Here is an 18,300-nt window from a genome sequence, read left to right as displayed (position 1 = left end):
GATCGCAGACTGATCTGCTGTAGCTACAGACACCAAACTCACCAAATGCTCCTGATTTCAGACAGCTGAATTCAGAATAGACTGTGACACACACTGAAACTGTCCACGGGCCGTCCGCCTGTAATTTCCGTCCCGCTCTAATCTCCAGGAGCTGAATTCAGCTCGGACAGCCTCAGGACGGTGACCAACTCTCCCACTGTTAGGACAGACTCTTAAATCCACCAGAGACCTCATGGGACAAGAGACATGTTCTGATATCCATTCTGGATTTTTATTCTCAGATTCTCAGACTCAGTCAGGGAAGGTTCAGGATGAGAGACTCAAACATTAGCAAAGTGTTCCCTCCACCTCCACAGGGCTGGAACCAGACCAAGGCCAGGTCTGGACCAGATCATAACCAGAACAAAACCAGGTTTGAATCCAGTCCTAAACCATGTCTGAAGCCAGACCAAAACTAGTTCTAAAATCAGATCATAACCAGTTCAAAACCAGGTCAGAAACCAGTTTAAAACCAAGTCTGATACAAGACCAAATCCAAGTCAACCCAGATCAAAGCAGGTCTGAAACCAGTCTAAAACCAGGTCTGCAACCAGTCTAAAACCAGGTCTGAAACCAGTCTAAAACCAGGTCTGCAACCAGTCTAAAACCAGGTCTGAAACCAGTCTAAAACCAGGTCTGCAACCAGTCTAAAACCAGGTCTGAAACCAGTCTAAAACCAGGTCTGCAACCAGTCTAAAACCAGGTCTGAAACCAGTCTAAAACCAGGTCTGAAACCAGTCTAAAACCAGTCTAAAACCAGGTCTGAAACCAGTCTAAAACCAGGTCTGAAACCAGTCTAAAACCAGGTCTGCAACCAGTCTAAAACCAGGTCTGAAACCAGTCTAAAACCAGTCTAAAACCAGGTCTGAAACCAGTCTAAAACCAGGTCTGAAACCAGTCTAAAACCAGTCTAAAACCAGGTCTGAAACCAGTCTAAAACCAGTCTAAAACCAGGTCTGAAATCAGACCAAAGCCAGGTGTGAAACTAGACCAATTCTTTTGTCTGCTAATGTGATTAAATTGTGATTTGATCCAAGTCATTTATTCAATATAAGTCAATAATTTTGCAGAAAGTGAAAAATGAGGTTATCCTCGATAACAGCATGTTGTTTTTTCACATCGTTTCTGGACTCGGTTCCAGGGTTCGGGTTCTGGTTTGGTTAATCATTTCAAGCGTAGCCAAAACCAAGAGCCGGAGCCACTGGGATTGTGGATTTCAGGCCTTGAGGCACATTATCAGGGAACGTTGAGCCGTGTCTCAGGCTGAGGACTCGGGAGACGGCCTGGCCTCCAGAGAACCCCCTGAATGAAGACCGAACAGCGTCTGATTCCAACCAAACGACGCCTGCATTCCTGCTTCTTTCCTCATCTCCTCTCATCGAACCACGAAACCCAGATTAGTGTTACGCAAAGGCCCTGCGCTCTTCCTCAGCGCCTGAACTCGGTCTTTCCATTCGTCACCGGAGTTTCGACAGAGGGGGTGTCTGACGAGGCGGGGGAGGGGAGGGGGGCAGACCTGGGACGTGGACTGTTGTTTGTTTGTTTGTGTGTGTGAGTCGGAACCAGAACCAGAAGCGATGAGCGCTCCAGCACCTGCAGCAGCATGGCCTCCATCCCTCAGCTGGTATCCAACACCCTGACTCTCCCCGTCCGGGACTCGTTTCGCCGCTCGGCTCCACTGCTCCCCTCGGGCGGCTGGAAAAGAGAGGGAAACGTTACATGGGGGACAAGTCCAGTCTGGTCTCCGGGTCCGTCCCTCCCGAGCCCCACCTACACCTCACATTCTTCTACAAATACCCCGTCCTGCAGCACACACTCACTCATTAGGAACACCGATCAACACCTGGAAGGGCCGGGACAAAGCAGAAGAAGAAGCTCCACAGACACCTCGCCTTGAAATTCAACTTCCACAAACAGGTAGGTAGGCAGCTTTTTTAACCTTAATGAAGCGAAACAGCCTGAAGGTCTGGAAAGAGACGCAGTTTGACAGGATGCAGGATTTGTTGAGGATTAGATGAATTCCTGTTGATTTTTTTGATGGACAACATCAGGAATGATGAAAACAGAAAACAGGCTCATTATGCACTTTTTAAATAAACATTTCCTGCTTTTCAGACTAAAGACTTCATCAATACAAACTAAAAAAATGAACTTTCAGGAATGAACACTGTCATCCTCACACTACATTAGTTTTCTGTGTTTAATCTGCTCTGAAATGATTCAGTTTGGGGCGGGTCACATATGCTTTAAATGTTTAAAATTTAAACATTTTTGTTAAAACATACCAAAGTTCCATCCCTGCCTGCTTTATTGGCTCACCTTAGTTATGATATTAAACTTATTTAAAAAAAAAAAAAAAAACGTCCTCATTCAGTTTGTTTATCAGTAATTTCGTCACAGCAACAAAATGTTATTTCTTTTCTCTGTATTTTAAGGTCATAAAAAGAAAAAAATGTTGCATCTATATGCTGATTATGTGAAGTTAGTCTTTATAAAACACATCAATCAAACAATAAAACCAGTATTTTGATGCTTTGAAACCTGTTAAAATTTTGAAAAATATTTATAAAAACAATATTTTTAAAAATATTTATGAGTTTAAGTGCAGGAGTGTTCACTGTGTCTTCAGTTTTGGGGCTTTAAATCATGGATAAAAGTGTAAAATAAAGCGGAGCGAGGAGGCACGAGGGAGCGGCCCGCCGAGTCCTGGGTGGAGAACCCGGAGGCCCGGGCCTGTCCGGGCACGAGCCGCTCCGAAAAATGTAACCCTAAGCCACATCTCCTGTGTGGAGGGAAGCGGCGTCTCAGCTCTGTGATTACAAAAAGACAAACCCCGCCGATCCCGCTTGACGCTGGAGAAAAGCACTTTAATGCCTCCTCCATCCTGGATTAGTGGAGGAGAGATCCAGCTGCTCCTCCTGGTGAAGCAACAGCAGCGGAGGCCTCAGTGTGGAAATCAGCCGCGAAACGAACAACTGGAGCAAACAGTCTCCCGCTACTGCCAGGAGAGCAGAGTAATCAGATTATTAAAGAGTTAAAGTACTGATTCCACTTCTTGCTTTCTGAAAACTGAATTTTGAACTTAAGTGGCTTTTCTCAGGTATGATGTTAACACACACACACACACACATCAGTGTTATGTTACTATATTTATCAGCAGCTTGATCATCAACAATGACCCAGATCGTGATTCAGCCTGCATCACCGGGTTGAGTCAGAACTACATTCGAAAACAAACAACACCAAGTGGGGCGATAACCTGCCCGGACTTGAGAGAAAACACCTCAGAGAAATCTTCTTCTGACGGAAACAGGAAGTCTTAATATTCAACCACTTCACTCCATCGATCCTCATCCTGTCCCTGGGAGTCAGAGAGCTGGAACAAAATGGGCCCAAAAGGGATTAGATGCTCTCATAAAGTCAAAAATAAGAATATTTTAACTTTATTCACACGATTTTGTTCGATATCCAAGAGTTATGACATATTTTAGCATTTTTCTGCTCTCCTACATTGAGCCACTAGGGGGCGACAGCCGTCTGTAGACTTTGATGAGACTGTCAAGGAGTCCATCACTGTCATAGAGCTAATGGAAGTAGAAACATAGACTTGTCATATATAGACACAAAGCTGCACTATAAAACACAGAATTAATGTAAATAGTTATACAGATACATAGAGATGTAGATATAGATATAGATATAATACAAATAGAGACATGGCGTATGGGGGTACAGAGGTATAATATATGTAAACTCTACTTATTTTAGGTATATTTACACACTTCAAAAGATCAATGTTTCTTAACTCAATAAAAAAGTGACTGAAGAACCAGAAAAGGAGATATGTCTAACCTGAGAGTGATGCGGGAAATTATATTAAGGTTTAGCTGTTTTAATATTAGTAACTTTTTAAACTCAGGCTAATTAAACACAATTAAACGCTTTAAAACATCTTAAAATCCGGGGATGCATTAAAAAAAAGTACAGACACAGAAATTACTGCAATTAAGTCGCAATAATAAGAAACTTTCAGCTGATTTTACTCATACTTAAGTACGATTTAATGATTTACTTGATGAAATCTTCTTTTTGAGTTTAAAATGACAAATAGCTTCAGTTCACACACAAAATCTGACAAGCATGAATAATAGTTGATCTGCATTTATTTTATTCATACATTTCCCAATTTAACTGGGAAATTCTCTGGTTTTATCATAGCAACACAATTTATTGTTTGTGTGGGAAATGTATATTGCTTCTGAATACACCTGGAAGTTTAATCAACAATTTAACAGTTTAACTGGGAATTTCCCTTTTTCTCTAGTTTTTTTCAGATTGGTCCGAAACAGTTTTTCTCTAATTTTCATGTTTGTGTGGTAAATACGCATTGAACGTAGATGTTTGAAACGGATGCAATACATTTTTGTCGATAAAACTATTGAATGAGGTGAGAATTATGTTTTTTAGCTAATGTTTCTTTGTGAAAATGTTAAAGTACAAGGTTTCATTGCTTTCCTCATCTGGAAACTACGAGCTGATGTTCCAAACTGAAGAGCAACAGGATGTTTAAGATGATTTTGTTTGCCCCCCTCCTAGAATGGGCTCTGCGGGGGTTCACATCGTGTGCGTGGCTCTGGGGGTCCTCGGCCTCGTCGGGGTCATCGTGTGCTGCGCCGTGCCTCGATGGAGGGTGTCGTCCTTCACCGGGTCGAACATCGTGACGGCACAGGTAACGGCAACACGACTGGAACTGACATGCTTCTGGGAAAAGGCTCCGTTCTGACCTCCGTTTAACTGACTGATGTGTGTGTGTGTGTGTGTGTGTGAGCAGAGCCGTGTGGAGGGCCTGTGGACGAACTGCGTGGTGCAGAGCACCGGCCAGCAGCAGTGTAAGAACTACGACTCGCTGCTGGTGCTGCCCTCCGACCTGCAGGCCGCCCGGGCCATGACCATCATCAGCTGCATGCTGGCCCTGCTCGGCCTCCTCATCCTCTTCTGCGGCGCCGACTTCACCACCTGCGTGCAGAACGAGGACGCCAAGCCCAAGATCAACCTGGTGGCGGGCGTGGGCATGCTTCTGGCCGGCCTGCTGGTGATCATCGCCGTCAGCTGGTCGGCGCACATCGTGGTGAGGGACTTCAGAAACCCGCTGGTGGCCCAGAAGATGGAGCTGGGCGCCTGCATCTTCGTGGGCTGGGGCGCCGGCGTGCTGCTACTGCTGGCCGGCGGCCTGCTCTGCTGCTTCAGCAGGCCCCGGTCCGGAGGCTCGGGCGGAACCGCCAAGTACTACAGCAGCAGCGCCTCCGCCCCCGCCAAGAACTACGTGTAGAGGAGGGAGGGCGGTCGACGGAGAGAGGACTGGTGTTTGACGGGGAGGAAGGGTGGGAAGGGGGCGACTTCACGTTGGGATGCAGCCGAGGCCACGGCACCAGAGGTCACGACACCAGAGGTCACGACACCAGAGGTCAAGGACAGGAAAGTGTAAATATTACGGCTGATAAGAAGTGGCTCCAGTGTTGATTCCTATATTCACAGTTAATCTCTGGGAGTTTTTTTGTTTGTTTTAGTTTAGGTGCTGGGAAACAACATAGTTAGTTTATCTGTGATATTATCATTTTTTACCACGTCTCCATTCTCAAATATTACGTGTGTTTAGATGGGCCTTTTAATTCCTCTTTAAATACAAATAAACCCTAATTCCGCTCTAAAATGACCATGTAATTGCCTGTTGAATTCGGGATTGAGTTTGGATCCAAATAGAATAGGTTTATTCTCCTTTGGAAGCGAAATTATTTAGGCGCGACTTCATTCTGGTCGTTCTGCGCATGCTCCGTCAAGATGACGCAATATTCCAAGATGGCGGCGCGCGTCCCACAGTTCGACTCGTATCGAAACGATTTTTTTTACGGCAGCTTTAGAAGAATTTGATGTAATAAAACGAGCAGATCGACGGGCGCGTAACAAGGCGGACATTTTCAAAGCGGCCGGGTCAAAGTCAGTCGATAAAGAAAGACGAGTAAAACACTGTTTACTTCCGGGAGAAGTCGGTACGTCACGGCCGCCCCGTCCAATCAGAACGCTTCGCAGACGGCGGCGTGAGAGAGGTTTAATTCTTCGTCTTTCCCATGTAAACACGACGCTCATGAATATAATTCTGAATTACTTACTTTAGAATCGACTAATTCCGAATTAAAAACACCCATGTAACCAAACTCATTGAAACCTTATTGGTTTTATGGGTGAAGAAACAAAGGTTAAAGGTCATTTTAAGTAGTAATCTCACCTGTCTCCATTTGATACATTTTTTTTCTGACTAATTATTATCAAATGCAATAATAATCTTATTTCTATCAAACTTAATCCTCTTACACTCCTCAGATTGGCTCTCAGCCACAGAAATGTTTCTCCTAAATATTTCTTGAAAAATGACAACAAGCAGAACAAAACTAAAAATAATGAATCTGATTCCCTAAAAAAAAGCGAATTCACTCATTTTAATATTACTATTTTACATCCTAAAAAGAGATTCTGCAACCACAAAGTCTATTTTGAGTCCAAAATGTAGGAAGTTTCGTTTTGCACTTCTGTTTTTGGGATTTGTTGGCTAAAGGAGGATCGCTGTAATTTAACATCATTAATGTTTTTAAACATATAATTTCAGAAATATTCTACTTTCTTCTCTGTTGCTCCTTTTTGTTTAGTTTTTCCATTTTTTGTGTGATGATGAATTGATGAATATAAGTGATTAAAATTTGGCCCATTTCAAATGTGGATTTCATGTGTTGTTTCATTTAATGGGAACAAAAAAAACAATTTAATATCATTACTCTGAAAATACAGAAGGCTTTATTTCAAATTAAAAACATATATTAAAACAGGAATTATTTTTTAAAAAAAGGACTCACTCAAACCAAATAAAGAAATCCAAGCTGTTTTAAAGCCCCTGCTGTCTGTTTCTGTCCCTTTGTCTCGCTGCTGTCTGAAGTTTGTCTCCGTCCTCCGGTTCTTTGTCTCCTCTAGTCTGGATTAATTTTTGCTCTCCAGCTCACGGACACGCTTGGTCAGCTCCTCCACGGCCGCCTTCAGGTCCTTCACCTCCTGCTTCAAGGACTGGACGTCCTGACAGACACAGACGCAGCTTTCATGAGTAATCAGATTACTTACAGGAGCACTGGGCCAGTTTTTGATCAAACTGCAAAATATAAATTAATTGTAGAAGTGTTCAAGGCAATAGGATAGAAAGTGGTAAAGGTAAGGGATGAGCCAATTAAGTTAAATAAAATTAAATTATAAGAAGATAAATAAATGAAATTAAATAATCTGAAAATAAATTGAATAATGTTAAATCAAATTTGAATTCAATTAATAAAAAAACTAAATAAATAAAAAAAAAATAAAATGGAAAATTAAGCAAAGAAAAAAATCATTACATTTGATGAATTTGAATAAATTCCAATTAAATAAAATAAATCAAAATGAAATAAAATAAACCTCTACTGGTCTGCACTAAAATAAGAAAGGAAAGGTTTTTCTAGAGAGTCTGCATGAATCATGAAGAAAACAATAACATCCTTATTATTGAGCTTTTTCTTCTATACGCAGAGTTGCAGCTTCTTTGTAGTTAATAGATCAGTTGTTCCAAACTTAAAACCTCAAATTTTGATTTCTTGTGGCTAAAAGGTCCCAGTGAAGCTGGATAAACACACTCTCCCTCACACACTTCAGCAGGAGGCCTGAAATGAGAGCATGAAGCGCTGACGGCGTGGATGAAGTGATTAAAGTGGGCGACTGACCCCGTTGCTGTCGCCGGGGCTCCCCGCGGTCGAGCCGCTGGTCTTCAGGAGACTCTTCACCACCTTGAACTCCTTGGCCTTGGTGGTCGCTACGAAGCCGTCCTTCAGGGAGATCAGGATGGGCTTCCCGTCCTTCCCTGCGAACCAGTCGTCCGCCTCCACCGAGGGCTCGGGGCCGATGGTGTCCGGGTACAGGTCCTCCTGGAAGAGATCCGACTGCCCGGCCCAAGACCAGCGGGTCAAATCTAACCGAAGCACCCCCTGATGCACAAAACGAGTCTCAGCTTTACCTTCCGAGGCACCGTCATGACGATCGGCTCACACTTCCTCTCGTGGAGTTTATAGAACCTGGAAGATTTGAAGCAGAGGACGACGATAAACTGAAAGTTCTCTTTGCCTCACGGAACATTAATCTAACTGGATCTTTCAGAGTCACCTGGCAATTTCACACTTGTTGACCTCCAGGCCCCTCTTGGGCATGTAGCCCATCCCCTTCTGGCTCTCCTTGCTGCTGTACATGGACAGGTAGTGGACGTACGGCGCCTCGTCAGTCACCTCGAAGTAACGGATGCTGCTGTCTCCCTGTGGCCACAAAGCAGGACGAGGTCGGCTTTGGCGCTAAAGTGGGCGGGGCAGAGAGAGGCAGCGGCTCCAGACCTTTCCACAGAGGTAGACGACGCCGGTGTCCGGGTCAAAGAAGGGCAGCAGGACGCCGCTGCTGGTGTCCAGCTCCTGCAGGGTCAGCGGCTCGCCGAAGCTCTTCTGTTCAACACACAGCGGGGCGGAAACAGTCAGGACTCTGTGGCGAGACGCAGCAGAGCGCCGCTAATCCCGGGACGGATTCCAGACGGCTGTGGCGAAACTGCGGCGCGTTCCACACCAGATGCTGCCTTCATGGCAAACCCAGACGCCACAGCAGAGACTCACCGGGTCCCACAGCGCCACCTGCCTCTCGCTCATGCGGCTGAAGCCGGTGCTGAGGATCTTCCCGTCGTTAACAAACACGGCCCTGACGGGCCGCGAGCCTTCGTGCGGCTTCTCTTTCTCCTGAAGGGAAACACAGAAAGCAGTGAGTCATCTGCATAAAGTGACACTCAGAGCGGTGAACACACACTCTCTCACACACACACACACACACACACACACACACACCACACACACACACACACAACAAGCTGCAGCTGCACTTCCAAAGCAATTCCTCCATGAGAAAAGGGAAGGTTGTTCTATCAAACTTCATCTTATCACAACACAAACATCACATCATATCATCCCGGAATCGTACGCAAATAGTTTGCTTTGTACCAGATCAAAACCTAACGTGCTGCATGCTCTTGTATTGTGCTGCATCCTGCATTTTTCCACTGAAATTGTGCTGCACTGTGTTGTGTTACATCAAATAGTACAACATCAGATTCTGTCTCACTCTGTCATCAAAGAACAGACGAACTCATGTTGAATTCAACCTCGTCAAGCCGTTGTATTAAATCAGCTGGTATGAAATCGGATCAGGGAACATTCCACAGCCTTGTACCGCATCTCATCGAGTCGCGTCTCGTTGATTCAAACCCGATCACGTGCTGCAGCAGCAGGAGGACCTACGAAGAGCACGGCGCCCTTGCGAGGGTCCAGCACTCGCAGGGTCTTGTCCTTGCAGGAGGTGAGGATCATGGAGCCGTCCCGGTTCCAGCAGGCGCTGTAGATGAGGTCAGTGTGAACGCTGTCGATCCGCACCGCCGCCTCGCCGCGGGCCACGTTCCACAGGATCACCACGTTGTCGCAGCCTGTGAGGGGAAACGGCCCGACACGGTGAGGCACACTCAGAGAGCTGCAGGACGGAGAAACAACGCTTTTTTTGGAAAAGTTGCATTTTCAGTGGTTATGAAGATGAGCAAAAAGCAAGAAAAAGGTGCTGATGTAAACTTCCTGGTTCAGAGAAATGATCACACTTCTATAGTGTGTAGAGGAAGTGGATGTAACAGCGTGTTCGGTGTGAAGGGAGCGGGCAGACGCCGCCACAACTTCCTCTTTAATAAAACTGTTAATGAGTGAATATAAACATGAGAACACAGAAGTCGCGTGTGTGTGTGTGTGTGTGTGTGGGGGGGGGGTCGGTACCTGCGCTCAGCAGCACGTTGTGCGCCGTGGGGTGCCAGCTCAGGATGCCGACGCGTTTGGAGTGTCCCTCCAGCTTGACGACGGGGTCTGTGAGCGAGGTGGTCAGGCCGGCGTCCGGGATCTCCCAGATCTGATCGGAACAACGAGAGATCTCAGCACGCCGTCCGGAAACATCACATTTCAGACGTTTCCGACCGACGAGGCCCAGAGCGACGGCAACGACTGAAAAACTCCAGACGGTTAAAAATACTAAAAGAAAAAAACAAACAAACTACAGTCTCATTGCATTTTTAGAATAGAACAGCTAACTCCACACAAAAATGGTCAAACTGGGGACCTAATTTCAAATTATAGAGAGATTAAAAAAACAACCTAATAATACTGACACAATTTCTGAGACATAAAAAGGATTTCTCTGTCGTCTGACAGATGATATTAGGATGAAATGTAGAAGCTGCAGCTCCATGAAGCTGACAGGAGAGGGAGACTGGAGCCCAGAGACAATCACACACATCTTCATATGGCAATAACCACAAGATACATCTTTAAAAATGACACTTTCAGAACTACTACTCCATGAATACACTTTTTAAATATGAATTTCTTTGAGTTTTGATTTGTGTTGATTTAATGTAAAAAGGCCTCCACTGCTCCCCGGACATGATGCATTTCGAGAGTTTCCTTATTGATAAAACCTAAAATAAAGATTTTTTTTTTTTTAAATGTTAAACTAATATCATGGTTGTTTTAAAATAAGAGCATAAATGAAGTTCTCATCTGGAACCTGTGTTTTAAGTTGTGTCTAAAAGACAAAGTTTCAAGTGAAAACGAATCATTTCTGTGTTTCGTTTCAGAGAAGTTTTGCTTTTACACGTCAGTGTCTTGAGAAGTGAGCGTGAGCAGCAGCAATATGACCACCGTCTGGAGACGGAGGACGACACTTCAACGAAGCTGCAAGTCACCAGAAAATGACGATCTCTGGGAAACTCTTCACCGGGTCTGGATGTTTACATGAAGAAGCAGATTAACGTCGGAGTGTGAGACAGAAGCCTCATCAGTGTTTACCGTCAGGAAAACAGACGCTGCTTGTTTTCATGTTTGTACAAAGGGTTTGGCTTGTTTGCATGTAGAACCAGAGATGATCTATCAGGTGGAGGAGCTCCACTTCTCCATCCGCCCAAACACACCTCTCTGGAGCCATTAACTGAAGAACAGGAAGTCATTTGTTGGTGCTGGTTTTTTTTTTTTTTTTTCCCCCAAGATTCTGATTGGCTAGCATGGCTTCATGTTTCTCATTACATTGCCCCCTACAGGTTTAGAATGCTCATTGCAGTTCTTTAATGCAGTTTTATGTTAAAAAAAAAAAAAGTTTTCAGTTGCATGTAGTGGAGAAAAATATCTGTTTTTTTTGTTCATACAGGTCTCAAACTGGTGATCCTCAAAATGTGAGGTGAGAGTTCGAGCCACTACACGGCTTCACGGGGTCAGACCCCCCGCCTTGGGGACCCCCCCCTCACCATGACGCTGCAGTCCTCGGAGCCGCTGGCGATGATGTTGTCGTTGTGCGGGCAGAACTCGATGTCCAGAACCGGGCCGGTGTGGCCGCAGACGGTGGGGTAGGACATGTCGATGCGGCCCGTCTGAAGACACAGAGAGGAGGAGAGGTGAGATCAGCTGACTGTCGGGTCCATTTGCCCCGCCCGGTCCCGTCCTGTCCCGTCCCGTCCCGTCCCGTCCCGTCCCGTCCCGTCCCGTCCCGTCCCGTCCCGTCCTGTCCTAACCCCCTCCCCCCGCCAGCTGCTCACGTTACAGAAGTCACATCTGGCTCCAGAGACGCTGCTGAGGAACACATCAAACACACGAGGCTGATTTGTTTTCCGCCCACTGGTCCTTCACTCATTCCGGTCCCCTGAGAGCCGCTTCCCGCACCAGAGACCGTGAATAATCCCACTTCTGCAGGCTTCACCGACTCACAGCCCTGACATGTTTACACAGATCTGACACACATCAGGAAGCAGGACGCAGCGTCGTGACAACAGATATGATCAGAACACTACATCCTGCTATGTGGATGTTAGAGGAGGAAGATGCTCTATAATCTGGATGGTAGAAGGAGGAAGATGTGCTATAATCTGATGTTAGTGGAAGAAGATGCTCTGTAATCTGGATGCTATCCCTTCTTGAAAGATTCAAGATTCAACAATAAGAAGAAACTGTAAACAAACCGAAATAAAATCTTGAGAATAAACATTTTTGACAGTTATAATAAGAAGAATTCATTCTTAGAAAGTCTTTTTGCTGCTCAAATGTTTCAGAAATCCTTTCGGGATGAGATTAAAGCTGCAGGTCGGAGGGAACACAGAAAACCCAGAGGTTTTATTCAGTTCAACTCTTCAGTATGAACGGCTAACGGCTGCTGTGCTGCAGAAAAGGTGAACGTTAAGGAGCTGCAGGGGAGAACGCAGCGCAGCAGGGTTGAAGCCACATCCTGTCCTCCGGCGCTGAACCGTCAACCAACTCCTAATATGGTGAAAACTTCTGAGCGGCAGAACAAGTGACGTGGAGAGACACTGAAAGACGGCGTCAAACTTCCTTATTCAGCCGCCTGTGTGATGCTGACTGGCATCCTCCGAGCCCGGCGCCAACCGAAACCTGCAGGTGAGGCGGCGTGCGACTCCGCCTCCCGCCACCCACCTTGCTCAGGGGCAGCACCATGAAGGCCCCCCCGCCGCTGGCGTCCACGATCATGGCCACGAACTTGGGGTTGACGGAGCAGAAGGTGCTGTCCCAGGTCATCTGGGAGATGCGGATGTCGTCGTAGCATTGGTCGGCCTTCAGCGCCTGGCCGAAGACGTGGCGGAACTTACTGGTCCTCACAACCCTCCTGGACATGGTGAACTGGGGGGGGGGGGACAAAGAGAAGAAGAAGCATGCTTGGTATTGAGGCTTGAACGTTCATGCATTGAATTCATGTGGAAATAAAACTCAGACGGCTGAAAGACGGCAGAGAAAGGCTGGAAGGAAAAAGAGGAAGCAGCTGAAGCTTTCACAACTGCTTCCTCTGCAGCGTCTGCTGCGTCCCCCCCCCCCCCCCCCTCCCCCCCCCTCCCCCCCCCCCCCCCCCTCCCCCCCCTCCCCCCCCCCTCCCCCCCCCCCCTCTCTCTCTCTCAGCCCACAAGCTGCAGGAAAAGCTCCCACAATCAAAAGCTCTCGGACCAAAAGAAGCCATCTTTTACCGTCTGCCTCAGCTGCACGGGCCGTTGCCTAAAAAGGTAGAAAGGTTGCAGAAACAGGAGGTTTCTCCACTTCCTGCAGCGCCAGTAACCAAACCACGAGCCCTCCTGTCCTGCTCTAATGCAGAGGGTCGCATTCCCGCCGGAGCAGCGCCGGAGGCAGTAGCCTGAAACACCTTCATCCCAAACAGCACAAATCAAACGTGAATCTAGAAGCGAGTGCATGCAGCTTTACCTCCATCTGCAGATCGGACTTCCTGAAATGTGCAGCCGCGCCTCGGCTCAGACTCGCCTCTGCTGCCCGGGCATCACAAGACCCTCCGAGCCTAATTCAATCGCCTCTTTACAGACTCGGCCCTAATTTCATCAGGCCGCTAAATGCATGTCAATAATCTGTCGGCGGCCCTGCGGATGGAAAACACGGAGCAGGAAGCAGCAGAGAGCAGCAGAGATGCTGGACGCCAGCCCTCCATTTGGAGGTTCTGTTGGTTTGATTCTTCTGCTTTCAGAGAGGAAGCGTTGAAGGGTGAGCGGCATGGCGGCCGGACGCCGCTGCAGGCCTTACCTGGGAGTCTGACGGGCTGGATTCAGATCGGGGCGCCAAGCAGCCGGCGGAGTGAGGCGCTGAGGGCAGACGCTAGGTTCAAGTACATCACACAGCGGCGTGGAGGAAGTGAGACTTTCAAAGGTGGAAGTGGGCGGCGTCGCCGTCTTTGACGCTCTGTGAGTGAGGGCACCGCCACGGGAGGTCATAGCACAGAGAACGCCGCCGTTTCACACAAGAACCCAGACGGAGGGAAATGTTCAATCCAGTTATCATTAAAATTTACACTTTTTAATGATTTATTTTACAGGATTTGCACTGTTTCCACACATAACCGAGCATGTTCACCTGAATCTAGAAGCTGTGGAGATAGAGGAGGAATAAAGGTTTTGCTTCGGTCTTTCCACTGATGGAGTTCTTACCTCCCGGTGAAGGTCGGCCTGCGTCCTCTAAAACTGTCGGCTCAGCAGCTTCAGCAGCAGAGAAGGTGAGGCAGAGCAGTCCGCTGCAGAGCGGCTCCTGAAGGTCGCCGGCCGCTGGACCGGATCCCGGCGGACAGGAAGCCAAGGCCGGTTCCAGCCGGACAGACCGCCGCTCCGTCTCACAGTTCTGGAACTGCGGGGCGGAGCAAAATCCACGTGCACAGAGAGAGAGAACATGCAAACCCAACCTGGACTCAAGCCAGGGATAACTCACTGTGGGGGCAGAGCTTACCACTGCACCTCCATGTCAACCCACATGGCTTTCTATTTTTTTTTTTTTCCATTTCACATTGGCAAATCTAATCTAATGGGATATCACTCTTTTTTCTTATGATAATAAAGTACTCGGATTTTGCAAAGTAAGTAAATCAGAAATTATTAAAACTTGATGGAAAACTTTAACATCAGTACATTCAGGTTGAGATTAACGGGTCATAATTTTAACTTTGAAATCAACTTTCAACCTTCGATTTCAAAACGATTTGGCCTCATTTTCTACTCACCCTCATGCTGAGCAACACTCTGGAGCACTTTTTTGAAGTCTCAAATGCAGCCGGAGGTCCGGGGGGATTTTCGTTGTCAACAAACTTCCATATAACAGGGACCGATAGAGCCCGAAAGAGAAAGGTCCATAAAGTCCACAAAACGTGCCTGTTTTCCTTCATGCTGCTCGTCTGCTGTAATCCAAGAGTCCTGAGCGGTAACGTCCATAATTAATTCTTAACGAGGTCCTTCAGTACATTTTTAGAGCCTAAACAGTGCTCTCTCTCGTACTTCCCCAGTGCACGTCATCGTGCGCTCCCTGCACTATGGAAGCCGCGGCAGACCAAGCCAGACGCTTGGCGCTTTCAGGGACTACTCTGATAAATTGCAAGCGTAGAAGAAGAAGTTCCGCTGTTTATATTCTGCTGAGTGACCGAGCTGTGGACAATCACAAAAGTGATAGGCTGCTGTTTTAAAGCTTTGACTTCGGTGTCCTGCTGAAAGCGTCTGGCTTGGTCTGCCGTGGCTTCCGTAGTTCAGGGAGCGCGCAGACGTGCACTGGAGCAGTACAAGAGAGCACTGTTTAGGCTCTAAAAATGTACTGAAGGACCTCGTTAAGAATTAATTATGGACGTTACCGCTCAGGACTCTTGGATTACAGCAGACGAGCAGCATGAAGGAAAATAGGCACGTTTTGTGGACTTTATGGACCTCTCTCTTTCGGGCTCTATCGGTCCCTGTTATATGGAAGTTTGTTGACAACGAAAATCCCCCCGGACCTCCGGCTGCATTTGAGACATCAAAAAAGTGCTCCAGAGTGTTGCTCAGCATGAGGGTGAGTAGAAAATGAGGCCAAATCGTTTTTTGGGTGGAGTATTCCTTTAAAATTTCACTAAGTTTAGACTGGACTATCTGAGAGTCCGGTTTCGACCCACGGACCTTATGCTTGACAACCCTTTGGTGAGTTATTGCTTGTCCCAAATGAAAATCGGTTAAAAAAAACCAAAAAACCCAGTACATCCAAATAAATTCAGGCCAGTGACGGTAAAGCAGAGCCCCAGAGGCAGAGGTTGCAGGTTCCATTCCCATAGTGGACAGGTCTCCACTGAGGCTCCCTGAGCACGACCTCTGACCCTTCCAAAAAACAAAAAAGGAATTTCCCCATGGAAGTTAAGAAAATACAATTCATTTAAAGGTGCATTAAGGAGTTTGCACGTTTTATGCGAAACAGCGCCCTTGCAGGCCTTGGGCGTAATGCAGCTTAGTGAAAAACTTGTGCCTGTGGCTCACGTGCACGGAAGAGAGGAATTCCTTCCTCGCTCTTTTAGTAGCGCTCCAGGAAAATGTACGTTTCTTCTACCTGGTGGAGTCTGTGTGGAGCTGTGGCAGTGCTAGAAGCCAGTCTGTTCTGACTTTCTGGAAGATCCTGCTCAGCTGTTGCTCACTAAGCATCTGGCGGAGTAATGGCGGACAAAACGAAACCTAATCAGCCGGAGCACACATTACGTCATTACTCTCAAATTCTCCCCAAAAAAATTCTGGTGCCAGTGTAGGTACCAGATGTGTCCGGGCTGCCAAATCTGTCCGGGGGCCCGGCCATGCCGATGACGTGTCACATTCTGATTGGGCCAAATGCGTATCCGATGACGTGGCATATTCTGATTGGGTTTAATGACGTATCACATTATGATTGACAGTATGATTGGTTGTAAAAATACAGCGTTTGTTTTGATACCGGTGAAGAGCGAGACGGTAGCGAACGACATGGAGAACAAGAAGGAGAACGTGCAGAAGAACGAGAAAGCGTTTTATAGGAGATTTGGGAGGAAAATGTGAAAGTCACCACTTGTCACCACCGTCATTACCGTACTGTGGGAAAAAAACGTTATGTTTTTGTTTTGTTTTGTTTTTCCTGTGTGGAGCACAAATGTTTTGTGTATGAAATGTGCAATATAATTGTGAGGTTTGCAGCTCTTTTTGGTTTCATGTCTATGTTGACTTAAAATTATTTTTTGCCTTTGTCGATGTGAAATTGTGCTGGGAAAAATAGATTAACAGAAAAATATGTTGCTGCAGCCCACAAGCATGCCAAATAAGTGCTATAGTTATTCTACACTTCAGTCAATATCTGTTTTTTTAGATAGCTGGGAAAAATGAAAACTCAGCTGTCAAAGCACAGCCACTGCCCACTATGGTGAGCGTCAGGCTGTACTTAAGGTAAGATTTATACTTTATTGTGCTGGTGTAGTGTATACAACAGTAATATTTAGGTCTCAGTAGCCTTAAAATTCAGTACAGTAATATTTAGGTCTCAGTAGCCTTAAAATTCAGTACAAGATAGATCCAGCAACTAATATATAAATGAAAACTTGTGAGAAATCCATAGCATTTTGTAAAGAGGATTGGAAATGATGTGACCCTTAACGCCTGTGACAAAGCAGGGTCACTTTGTTGCAGTATTGCTGTCTTCAACATAAATTTACAGTGGAGCAAAAGTATGGAAATGACTGTGTTGTTAAACAGCTTGTGCAGGGAGGTGCTGGTGCTGTCTTGAGTCCAGGTGAACATGCAGAGGCTTCCATGGTGTAATCTAAGGTGCCTTACTTAAAGATGCACTTTAACTTGCATTATTTTCGGTTTAACACAGGTAATAGTCTGCTCCAGAACGGACTGAAAACAGAAGCTAACTCCCACTGTCTGCCTGACTACTTCCAATTACATCGAGGGGTTCACTTTTGAACAATACTGTTATTTCTTAATATCCAAAATTGCGTTGATATTTTTCACCAATCCAGGTTTGATGTGGTTGGACTGAAATGTTATCAGTCATTAAATTATGAAACTTACTGACCTATAGGCCTGTGACCGCGGCCCCAGAAACATGAGATACCCCTCCCGGAGGTAGAACCAAACACAACATAGTTTTTCCTCATCTCTAAGGCCCCACACACATGAAATGGATTCTTGTATAAAAATATTTTAATGCAAAAGTGGTAAAATTGATCTATATTGTTATACACCCACAGACAAAAAATGAAGTCTGTTTGTCTGGAGATTGAAGCATATAAACCCATGTAGATTCACTATGGAAGCACCAGAAGGTCTATAACTTGGCACAGTGAAAGCCAGGATATCCCTACACATTCCAGAAAAAACAAAATGTAAATATCTGAATTCAAATAGGAGAAATAGTCATTTTAACACATGCCTACAATAGGCGAGAATGGAAATCTACGTAGAATATTCTCTTTACTTTTTAGTGGCTTTCTAATGGAAAGTCATAACAACACATATGAGGGCTTGTTTGAAAGCTGTCATTCTACTGAATCCAGCAATACGAATTGTGTACTGGTAGCTTGTATACTCATCGAGTTATCTCGCAAAAGGTGTGAGGTGTCCCAAAAGAATAAAATGCCAGACAGACGCAGAGACAAGGAAATGTCTTTTTAATTGAACTGTTTTATTCAAAATAAATGCTCCTATATCTAAACATAGCTAAAGCCAATATGTGTGTGTGTGTGTGTGTGTGTGTGTGTGTGTGTGTGTGTGTGTGTGTGTGTGTGTGTGTGTGTTCTCGTATTTCTATCCTTGTCGGGGCCAAATGTCCC

General features: G+C 46.0%; 3 protein-coding genes and 1 long non-coding RNA gene across 4 annotated transcripts in view; 2 read left to right on the top strand and 2 right to left on the bottom strand.

Moving 5' to 3' along the window:
• Nucleotides 1-1,825: 1,825 nt before the first annotated feature.
• On the top strand, nucleotides 1,826-6,981 carry cldni (claudin i). The gene is made up of 3 exons (XM_030088609.1): nucleotides 1,826-1,956; nucleotides 4,636-4,768; nucleotides 4,871-6,981. The coding sequence occupies exons 2-3, from the start codon at nucleotides 4,637-4,639 to the stop codon at nucleotides 5,366-5,368; spliced, it is 630 nt and encodes a 209-aa protein (XP_029944469.1). The 5' UTR covers nucleotides 1,826-1,956; nucleotide 4,636; the 3' UTR covers nucleotides 5,369-6,981.
• On the bottom strand, nucleotides 6,860-13,876 carry coro1a (coronin, actin binding protein, 1A). The gene is made up of 11 exons (XM_030088605.1): nucleotides 13,749-13,876; nucleotides 12,645-12,848; nucleotides 11,468-11,590; nucleotides 9,951-10,080; nucleotides 9,435-9,616; nucleotides 8,760-8,879; nucleotides 8,490-8,594; nucleotides 8,269-8,414; nucleotides 8,123-8,180; nucleotides 7,833-8,048; nucleotides 6,860-7,158 (listed from the first exon to the last, which is right to left on the bottom strand). The coding sequence occupies exons 2-11, from the start codon at nucleotides 12,840-12,842 to the stop codon at nucleotides 7,066-7,068; spliced, it is 1,371 nt and encodes a 456-aa protein (XP_029944465.1). The 5' UTR covers nucleotides 12,843-12,848; nucleotides 13,749-13,876; the 3' UTR covers nucleotides 6,860-7,065.
• The window catches only part of paqr4a (progestin and adipoQ receptor family member IVa), a 24,980-nt gene continuing 17,499 nt past the window's right edge, over nucleotides 10,820-18,300 (bottom strand). The window contains exon 4 of the mRNA XM_030088608.1: nucleotides 10,820-11,182. Within this exon, the coding sequence (XP_029944468.1) occupies nucleotides 11,170-11,182 (13 nt within the window). The 3' untranslated portion in view covers nucleotides 10,820-11,169. The remainder of the gene's footprint in view (nucleotides 11,183-18,300) is intronic.
• Nucleotides 11,168-18,300, top strand: part of LOC115386386 (uncharacterized) — a 17,866-nt gene continuing 10,733 nt past the window's right edge. The window contains exon 1 of the long non-coding RNA XR_003931297.1: nucleotides 11,168-11,282. This is a non-coding gene — a long non-coding RNA (uncharacterized LOC115386386). The remainder of the gene's footprint in view (nucleotides 11,283-18,300) is intronic.

This window comes from Salarias fasciatus, chromosome 4, assembly GCF_902148845.1.
Source record: "Salarias fasciatus chromosome 4, fSalaFa1.1, whole genome shotgun sequence".
In the NCBI taxonomy this organism is placed as follows: Eukaryota; Metazoa; Chordata; class Actinopteri; order Blenniiformes; family Blenniidae; genus Salarias; species Salarias fasciatus.
Note: the sequence above shows the minus strand (reverse complement) of the source record. Positions and strands in the feature narration are given on the sequence as shown.